This window comes from Oryza glaberrima, chromosome 8 (genome assembly GCF_000147395.1).
Source record: "Oryza glaberrima chromosome 8, OglaRS2, whole genome shotgun sequence".
In the NCBI taxonomy this organism is placed as follows: domain Eukaryota; kingdom Viridiplantae; phylum Streptophyta; class Magnoliopsida; order Poales; family Poaceae; genus Oryza; species Oryza glaberrima.
Window position 1 is genome coordinate 17,399,827 of NC_068333.1, and position 9,552 is coordinate 17,409,378.

General features: G+C 46.5%; 1 protein-coding gene and 1 pseudogene across 2 annotated transcripts; both read left to right on the forward strand.

Moving 5' to 3' along the window:
- The first annotated feature begins 1,649 nt into the window (after positions 1-1,649).
- Positions 1,650-2,237, forward strand: LOC127781617 (uncharacterized; annotated as a pseudogene).
- Positions 1,874-3,284, forward strand: LOC127781616 (AP2-like ethylene-responsive transcription factor PLT1). 2 transcript variants are annotated; one of them, XM_052308602.1, is made up of 2 exons: positions 1,874-2,015; positions 2,262-3,284. In XM_052308602.1, the coding sequence occupies exon 2, from the start codon at positions 2,312-2,314 to the stop codon at positions 2,885-2,887; it is 576 nt and encodes a 191-aa protein (XP_052164562.1). In that variant the 5' UTR covers positions 1,874-2,015; positions 2,262-2,311; the 3' UTR covers positions 2,888-3,284. The 2 variants fall into 2 exon arrangements, with proteins under 2 accessions (XP_052164562.1, XP_052164561.1); XM_052308601.1 differs by having other exon boundaries at positions 1,878-2,015; positions 2,163-3,284.
- Positions 3,285-9,552: the final 6,268 nt, after the last annotated feature.

A 9,552-nucleotide genomic window follows, 5' to 3' on the forward strand; every position in this document is an offset into this window, starting at 1 on the left:
AAATGGTGGGTCGTTAATACTAATGATGCAGTCCCTGTTTCTTCGTACTCCCTCCGTTTTGAAATGTTTGACACCGTTGACTTTTTAGCATGTGTTTGACCGTTCATCTTATTAAAAAAACTTTTGTGAGATATGTAAAATTATATGCTTACATAAAAATATATTTAACAATGAATCAAATGATAGGAAAAGAATTAATAATTACTTAAATTTTTTGAATAAGACGAACGGTCAAACATGTTTAAAAAAGTCAACAGCGTCAAGCATTTCGAAACTGAGGGAGTAGTTAACAACACACTCTATGCTACTATGCCTTCATAGTTAACAGCAATGTTCTCTGTCGTTTATACTTCATAGTTAACAACCAAATCTGACAAATAAATTAAACTATATGATAAAAAATGGTGACAAATATTTAAAAATGGAAATAAGGAGTAGACAACAACTACTACATAGTAGCAATACGAGCTGAATTGTTGATGCACAGTTGTCGTGTAGTATTGGAATTATATATCTATGTTTTTTTAAAAAAACTAATAGTGTTTTAATTAAAAAATAGATGTCGTATGAATGAAATCACAAGTTTAGCACCCTATATCAAAGTTCGCTTGTTTGACGAGCCATATATCAAACTGCCACGGTATAGTTACCTATAAAAACGTCACATTAGATCTATAAAACAGTGGTAGTGCAACATGGTCATGTCGAACAACCGTTGTTCGACTGCGCTAGCACCGTACTATATTATTGTTGCATACATTAACTTTCAACTTTCTATGGCTTACTAACAATGTTCTCCTATCTTTTAAGTTATAGTCTTCGCAAAAGTTACTAACAATGAAATAGTATATCTTCCATGGAGGCGGTTTTTCTACACCTAGGTGCTGCAGCACCTAGGCTGGGAGCCGTCAGATGCATCCCGCGATTGGTGCAGGTTGTAAAGTGTTCGGGACGTTTTTTAATCTAGAGTGAAGTGCATGAACGGTCCCTAAACTTGTACGGGCATGTCATCTAGGTCCCTAAACTCTCAAAATGTATTTTCAAGTCCTCGAACTTGTCTTGAGGTGTCATCTAGGTCCAGAGGAGCTCTAACCCGCTCCATGCGCTGATGTGGCATGCCACGATAGCACCTACGTGCCACGTGTCAGGCACATAGAAAAAATAAAATTAAAGAAGCATATTTTCTTCTCTCTACCTTAGATTTTTTGTCTTTTTTATGTTTACCTAAGAGGAGAAAATATGGTTTTTAATTTTTATTTTTTACATATGCTTGACATGTGGATTTCAATGACACGTAGGTGCCACCGTGGCAATGCCACGTCAGCGCATGGAGCCGGTTTGAACCGGCTAGGACTATATGACACACATGACAAATTTAGAGACCTAAATAACACACATACACGAGTTTAGGGACCGCCCATTTACTTCACTCTTCAATCTATATATTGCGCTGACCGTATGTATTGGGTATACAAAGTACTACTTTTACGCTCCGTGGGCCAGCGCGTCACGTTGGAGAGAGAGTACTATTGGCCCCTCCCAATTACTGCCGAACACAAATCTCGCCGGTGTGTTCGACGACGCGCAGTGCCGGCTGTTTCCCCCTTTCACCCCCGCCCCAACCACGCGGCCTCGCCGCTCCTGCGGCGATGGGGTGCACGCCGGCTGTTCTCCAACATCCCACCGGCGAGGTATGCACGACGGTGGATGGGAGTGTGGTGACCAACAACATGCTCGCGCAACAAGATCGTGCGAGCTCAATGGCCACTCTCTCTCCCCACCCACCACCCGCCCCGCTCGCCGACGCGGCGGCCATGGCGTTCAATCGGCAGTCTAACTGAAAGCCGTCTGTTCCCCAAGATCCCATCCGCGATGGAAACACGGCGGCGGATGTGATTGGTGTGTCCAACCACTTGCCCGCGCACAGCCGCACACCACCTTGCGAGCTCGATGTCCTACACAGATCTCATCCTCAGCTGCGGCTCGTCCTCCGGATCTCCCATGGTGGAAATCTCGTAAGTGTTCTCTTCCCCGTGCTGTTCGAATGAGTCTCCGTATTAGCCAGCTGTGTTTCTTTTTTGGTGGTTCTTGTATTTTCTTTCGTTTCGCAATCTCCGTTCTTGGTGGTAAGCAGAGAAAATTGTTTTATTAATTGTTGGCAGGGGAGAATACCCGTATAGCTATTTGATGGGGATTTTGCAGCCGCAAGCAGCGAATTTTGGGGGAGTCGTGCATGGTGATCTCCCTGGTGTGCTTTGCAGATTGGGCGCTGAGGGGTTTGGACTACGGCGGTGGCTACTCCGACCTCTCGATGCTCGTCGGCTCGAGCGGCGGCGGGAGGAGGACGGTGGGCGACGGCGGTGGCGAGGCGCCGAAGCTGGAGAACTTCCTCGACGGCATCTTATTCTCCGACGTGCACGGCCAAGCCGCCGGCGGATACCTCTACTCCGGAAGCACTGTCAACGGCGCCGGTGGTTACAGTAACGGCGGATGCGGCGGCGGAACCATAGAACTGTCCATGATTAAGACGTGGCTCCGGAGCAACCAGCCGCAGCCGCAGCCATCGCCGCCGCAGCACGCTGATCAGGACATGAGCACCGATGCTAGCGCGAGCAGCTACGCGTGCTCCGACGTGCTGGTGGGGAGCTGCAACGGCGGCGGCGGCGGCGCCGGGGGCACGGCGAGCTCGCATGGGCAGAGCCTGGCGCTATCGATGAGCACGTGGTCGGTGGCATCCACTGCAGGGGGCAGCGTCGTCGTCGCGGCCAAGAGCTCGTCGTCGGAGAACAGGCGGGTGGATTCGCCGGGCGGCGCGGTCCCGAGGAAATCCATCGACACCTTCGGGCAGAGGACGTCTATATACCGAGCTGTTAGAGATTTCCATTAACCTTTGCTAGTGTTATTGTTGCTGATCTTGTTCTGCATATTCCAGCTCAAGTATTTATCATCAATTTTTTAAATTTCTCTTCATGTTTTAGTGTATTGCTCATTAATCTCAAAGCAAAATAATTAATTTTTGGATCGAAATATATTAGGATGTGTTTCATCTAAATATCTAATTAATTACTGTGAGCGTATGTAGTCGCTTCTTTGCTGTTGCTAGTTATACTATGGGACGGAGGGAGTTGATGGTGGGATTGATCATGAGAGTTACATTTTTAGTCCTCATCTCTTGTTTGGTTTCACATCGAATTCCCTCCAAGTCTCACGAATTAACAGGACTCCCCCAGGTAAGAGATTGGTGGGAATTCGACCTTTTAATTCCCCATCCCAAACCCCCTCGAATTTCCAAGTCTTCCAACCAAACTACAGACTTAAACTCCCAGATATTATAAACTCCCATTCCCCATCACCAACTCCCTCCAACCAAACAGGCCGTAAGGGATTTTCAGTTTTGCTTGTAACGTTTCACCACTCGTCTTATTTAAATTTTTTTTGCAAATATAAAAAGCGAAAAGTTGTGCTCAAAGTACTATATATAATAAAGTAAGTCACAAATAAAGTAATTAATAATTTCAAAATTTTTTTAATAAGACGAGTGATCAAACGTTGTAAGCAAAAACTTAAAATCCCTTATATTATCGGACGGAGGGAGTACAATTCATAAAATGTACTAGATTTGACCAACATAGAAGTGGAGCACATGTAATTTCCATGATTTCTTTCTGATTCGCTTTGCCAATGCAAGTGCTTCTTATCTGTTCATGATCTGCCAAAAGCCTGAGAGAGGGGGGGACCGGGGGAGAGAGAGAGACGATAGAGGGAGGGAGGGAGAAGGAGAGAGATCTTCTGTTCATGATCGGTTGAGAGATAACAGAGGTGTTCTATTATCTGTTTGTATTTGGATTCTTTTTGTTTGCTTGAACTAGATGAGCAAACAGACTATTTATTGGTCAGTTATTGGATCCATCTTCTTCCGTGTGTAATTGATCAAAGCAAAGATCGGATCATTGGACTTTTTCTTCATACTATTGTTTACCCCAGACAACATCAATCGCTTGTAATAAAGAAAGACTAAAATTCCAACATCCACTGCCACAAAAAAGATTGGCACTGGAACATTGACATTAATCCATGAAACGTAAAAAGCATTGTTGTTTTGGTAAGATTTTGAATTTCGAACAGCTTACATCTGTGCGCAGCCCCATTGTTGTTCTAATGTACTCCAAAAATGTCACTTTTTCAGATAAGTGCATACTATACAACAGCCATAGTGTGCCAATACACTTTACAAAAAAAACATGCTAGGCTGACACCTCAAATGGTCGAGCTTAACATCCCATACCATTGGAGTAGCTATTGCAGCTGCTTGTTCAATCATCAGTACATCCTAGTTCCTCCTACCTGAACAAAAGCTAGTTAAATGACAAAGTTTGCAACTTTCTGCAGTGTGTCCATAGTGTCCCCAAATTTTTGTATCTTATTCAGCTTTTCTATACATTCTTGCTATTAAAAGTATTCGAGAGAGGAAAAATATCGGAAAACTTAGATGAAGTTACATCCCAAAAAGAAGCAAGAGGTATTTGGTTTGAAGTCTCCTCTACCAACTTCATCTTGCTATCCTCCTTTGCTAGCAGAGAAAGCAGGTACAGAGGTACTCCGCGAAGCCCAGAGCTCAGATAAAACAAGACCTTGTTTAAGTTTGAACCAATTTTCCTTATCCCAAAAATTGGTTCTTTTGGTCTTAATTATAATCATTAATTTTTATAAAAAAGAATAGAAAAGGGGTGTGAGTTTTTCCATGACAAAAAAAAAAAAAGTCTTCGTCGCCGCCATGGCCTATGGGCTACTCAGCTTCTGCTAGCACAGTTGCATGGATCCGTTGGTGTAAACCACTCTTCTCAAGACCTGCCAATCTCCCCCCAAAACATGTAATGAGAATATAAAACATGCAAAAGAAATTGAAAAATCATTTCAGTAGATCAGAATGTGAAAAAAATAAGATTTGGTGTGGTTTCTTTCTTTCCTCCAGAAAAATGTAGGGAAAAAAACAACCATGGACAAAATCGTTGGCCGTTTGCTAAGAAGAATTGAAAGCCCTAGAGTTCTTCCGTGGCGGCGGCAACGAAAGAATGCGTGCATGTGCGGCAGGGGAGAAGAAAACATCGATTGTATTGCTGACCTTAACGTAATGTTGCCTCGGCTCAGCTCGTGTCGTCTCGCCGGCGTCCGCTCACGAAGCACGTGCTGTTTCTTTGTCTCGGCTCACCGGCGTCCGCTCATGGCACGGATGAAGAACTGCACTTCAAGAAGCTCAAGAATGGCGAATGGGGCGGTATAACTTGTTTGCTGGCCCGTGATAGCTCGCCGGTGTCTGTGAGCGGAGGCAACTCTTGACACGGGAGGCTTCACGCAGCCGCCGCAGCCAGCAGGGCCTCCATGTGCGGCGATGGAAGCTCGTTGGAGTCCAGGACGATGACTCAATGAGGGTGATATGGAGGAGGGGACGGGGGATGGGGGCAGCGGGGGGGGGGGGGGGGGTTGGGGAAGAGGGGATTTCTAGAGCATACATGATGGAAGTCCTCGGCCGGAGGCTCGGTGAGACTGGATGGAGCACCGCTTCCGCCAAAGGAACATGTAACGGGGATGCGGCCGGCTGGCAGCGGCTGGCGACCGACGAACAGCGGCGGCGGCGGGTGGCGATTCGGTCCCGATGACTCTGGGGATGTATCGAACATTATGTGGACGAGAATAGGAGACGTCGTACACACGTATTGGTCCCCCCTCCCATACGAATCTTCAGGTGGGCCAGCGCTGTATTTCGAGCGTGCGCTCAAAAAAACAAAATACGATCCTAACATCTCCGTATACTATCTGACGCACGAATCTTCAAACCATCGTGTGATTTCTAGCATAGGTGCCGCAGTACCTAGGTGCTAAAAAGACTTTCCGTATCTTCCATGGGACCATATATCTCTTTCGGTCTTTCCTTTTACCCGTAGTCCTCACGTAAACTCCCTAATGCACATCACTAGCCCTGTGTAGAAACACCAGCCCGCCCTTGCTCTATGCGATAAGCATCAACAAACTAGGTGATATCTCGTGCTTTACTTACATAAATGAATATATGATAAATATTATAGAAATGATAAAATTAAAACATTATGGAAATGATATGAGGAAGGTGTTGACATGCTTGTATATGTTGAGCTTTATAATATTATATTGTAGATGATTACTCATACTTACATAAGATTTAAAATACTTTATAATAAAATATGACATATCTATATGTTAAGTTTTATAATGTAATAATTATTTAGTGGGTGCCAACTTTATAAAATATAGATGTGAATAAATTTTATGCAAAGTAGTACTACTCCGTACTACTACTAGCAGTAGAAACCAGTTCTCTGCCTTGCCCTATCTGACGTAGAGTCTTCACAGCTAATCGAATGGGAAACTCTCGAGTGGATATCTACATATATCACTCCACAAACATGCAAGTTAAAATTCAACTTATACAAATTGCAACAAAAATAACAAATAAAAGTCAAATTAGTATACACATATTTGCAGTTAAATTTGTTATTTTTGTTACAACTCGTAGAAGTTGAATTTAAAATTGCATGTTTGTGGAGTGATATATTACATATTGATCTATCTTGTCAATTTTTTTTTTAAAAAGTTTCGTAATCATTTAGTTGACATGCAACAAACAGGTGGACATCCACTCAAGTGATTAGAATCTGTCTCCCGAATCGAATCTCTATTATTCAATATATGGGAAAACGTATGAATTGCCCCCCTGAACTATCGCAGTCGGCCGAATTACCCCCTTGTACTTGAATACCAGACATTGCTCACCCTAAACTATCAATACCGGACGAATTACCCCCCTCAATCTAATCCAAAGCGGTTTTGTCCTACGTGGCGTACGTGTGGCAATCCAGTCAGCATTTTTCTTTAAAAAAAATTGGTGGGACCCACCTGTCATAACTCCTCTTTGCCTCTTCCTATTATCCTCTCTCAAACTCAGGCGCAGGAGCACATGGCCGGCACGGCGGTTGTGTCTGGGTGGGTGAGGCGTGCGCGCCGGGCGTCCGGGAGGCGTCGGCGGGATGCAGCGCTGCGGCGGGAGGAAGGCGGCGGACGCTGCAGCGCCTGCGGGCGCTCTGAGCTCCACCGCCCCAAGCGCCAGCGGCTGCGAGTCTTCCCGTCGCCCCGAGATCCGCCCGCCGCCGTCCTCGGCTCGCTCCGAGCCCCCTTCGGCCTCCACCAACTCGAGCTTCGGCAGCGTGCGGGGGCGGGCCGACGGTCGGCGCGCGGGGCACCCGCCGGTCCTCCGGCAGCCCGCCGCGCCGATGAATCCGGTCGCCACCCGTCTCTCTTCTCCTTCCATTCTGAAGCACGTTGTGGGGGGGGGGGGAGGGGGCGACGCGGCGGGGTGCCTATACAAAGGTCGGTAGCGGAGGCGCAACGAGCTCTTCCGGCCGACAACGGAGGTGGAAAGAGCTCGAGCAGTCGAGCTTGCTTGGGGGAGGCAGCGGGCTGCTGCGTCGCCCTCTCGATCTCTCAATTCTCAGCGATGGGGATGGGCGAGGGGATCCGGTCGTCGGCGGAGGGAGCAGAGGCTGGAGGAGGTCCAGTGATCGGTGGCAATATGGTGCTGGCGGCGCTGCGCGTGGCTTCCCCTGCGTAGCCGCAAGTCGTTGATGCGGAAGATGAGGTAGAAGAAGATAGAGCCACAGAGGCTGTTAGGTGGGCCCTATTGTCTGGTAGGATTAAAACAAAATTTCATTACCACGTTGGATGACACGTATGATCAAAACCAGGTGGTATTGAGATAGGGGGGCTATTTGTCCGGTTTGAAAAGTTAAGGGTGTTAAATGTCTGGTTTGTAAATTGGACGACCACAATAATTTAGGGGGGTAATTCGTACTTTTTCCTTCAATATGTAGCCTGTTGAACAATAGTTGTTTGACATGTTAATATAATATAACATCTATTTTTAGAAATTTTTATTAAAATATTATTATTTACAAAATAATTCTCCAGTTATCCACCCACCCAAGGATTTTTTTATTGGTTCCAATGCTGAAATAAAGTCAAGATAAAACCATAAATAGTTAGTGGCCCTTGTTGAACTGGTTGCAAATCTTAAATGTTAAGAAACCACCAAGAAATATAAATCTACCATCTCCATCGGCACGTCCTACAAGACTCTCTCCGTCTTCACTGAGTTCTACCAGTTCCGCGCCAGATTCGATGGTTTCTTTGGATTGATTTGGAGCCATGAATGAGCGGCGCCTGATGAGCCGAGCGATTGATGCTTGTGCAGCGGCGATCGTGGACCTGGCGCACAACGGCAACCTGCGGGCGAACTGGGTGCCCATATGTATGCAGTTCCACGGCTTCTGCCAGCGAACCAGCGGCTCCGTCTTCGCCTCCTTCCTCACCGTCGTCATCCTCATGTTCCTCGTCATCTTGGCGGCCTGCTCCATCCGCAAGCGCTAGCTTAATCATCTTGCTAGCTAAATCAACAATGTAACCCTCTATTTAGACGGCGGAGGCAGCGTGGGGGCTGGGGCCTGGGGGGTCTTTAACCCCCCTACCCTAATGAATCATTAAGCCCTCATTAAGACCCCCTAAAATTTAAATCTATATATCTATTAAAGGGGGCTAAAATAGACTTTGTCTGAGAATGTTAGAAAGCCTAAAAGGTTGAGGAGTCCCTACTATAATTTTATCCTGACTCTGCCACTTAACTTAGTCATTAATAAAGTTCCCTCTTAACCTTAAAAAAAGGTGCTTAATTATACATGCGCGAGAGAGTGCGTTTTATTTTCGAATTGTAATTTTCTTCTATACTACATGCATTCCTTTACTTGTGAGCATTGCATTGCTTCCTTTGCCTTTGCCGCTCCTGCCCTCGCCCGTCCTGCCGTCGCTGCTCCGGCCCTCACTTGCACGCCGCCGTTACGAATAAGTGGAGCAGAGGGGGATGAGAGCGGGGTCGAGATGGCATCGGCACCAGTCTCATCGACCCATCTCCGCCGCTTCCTTCACCGCCCGCCATCGCTCACTCTCGCCGCCCAGCGCAGCTCTGGCGCTCGCTGCCAGCCGCCGGCCGAAGGGGAAGAACTGATGAGAAATGGAGAGAAAGAGAGAGAAAAAGGGAGAGGGGGAGGAGGAAGAAGAGATTTATGTGGGCCCCACATGTCAGTAGGGCCTGCAACTTTTTTTAATGACAAATGGCCCGCATATATATTTTTAATTCTAATGCCACTTAAGCGCCACGTCAACGCTACGTAGGACGAAGACCCGGCCATGTCAGCAAAACCGCTCTCCAAAACTATCGAGGAAGTCAAATTGAACCGGTTTTAATAGTTTAGGGGGTTAACATATCTGGTTTTGCGGTTCAGGGTCATGGATTAGATTCGGACCTATTTTAAGGGAGTTAAAGTGTACTTAATCCGATGGCAAATCACAGTTTGGGCCAGCCCACCTCCCATCAATCTTACGCGAAGCTGCGGCCCACCAGCCCTCGACCGACGCGGGGATCTGAAAATTTCAAATTTTCCGGAGGCAAACGCGGAAGGAGGAGGGGAA

What these genes read in the sequence shown, in the direction of transcription:
- LOC127781616 (XM_052308601.1), top strand. Translation starts at nt 2,234, where the DNA reads ATGGTGATCTCCCTGGTGTGCTTTGCAGATTGGGCGCTGAGGGGTTTG.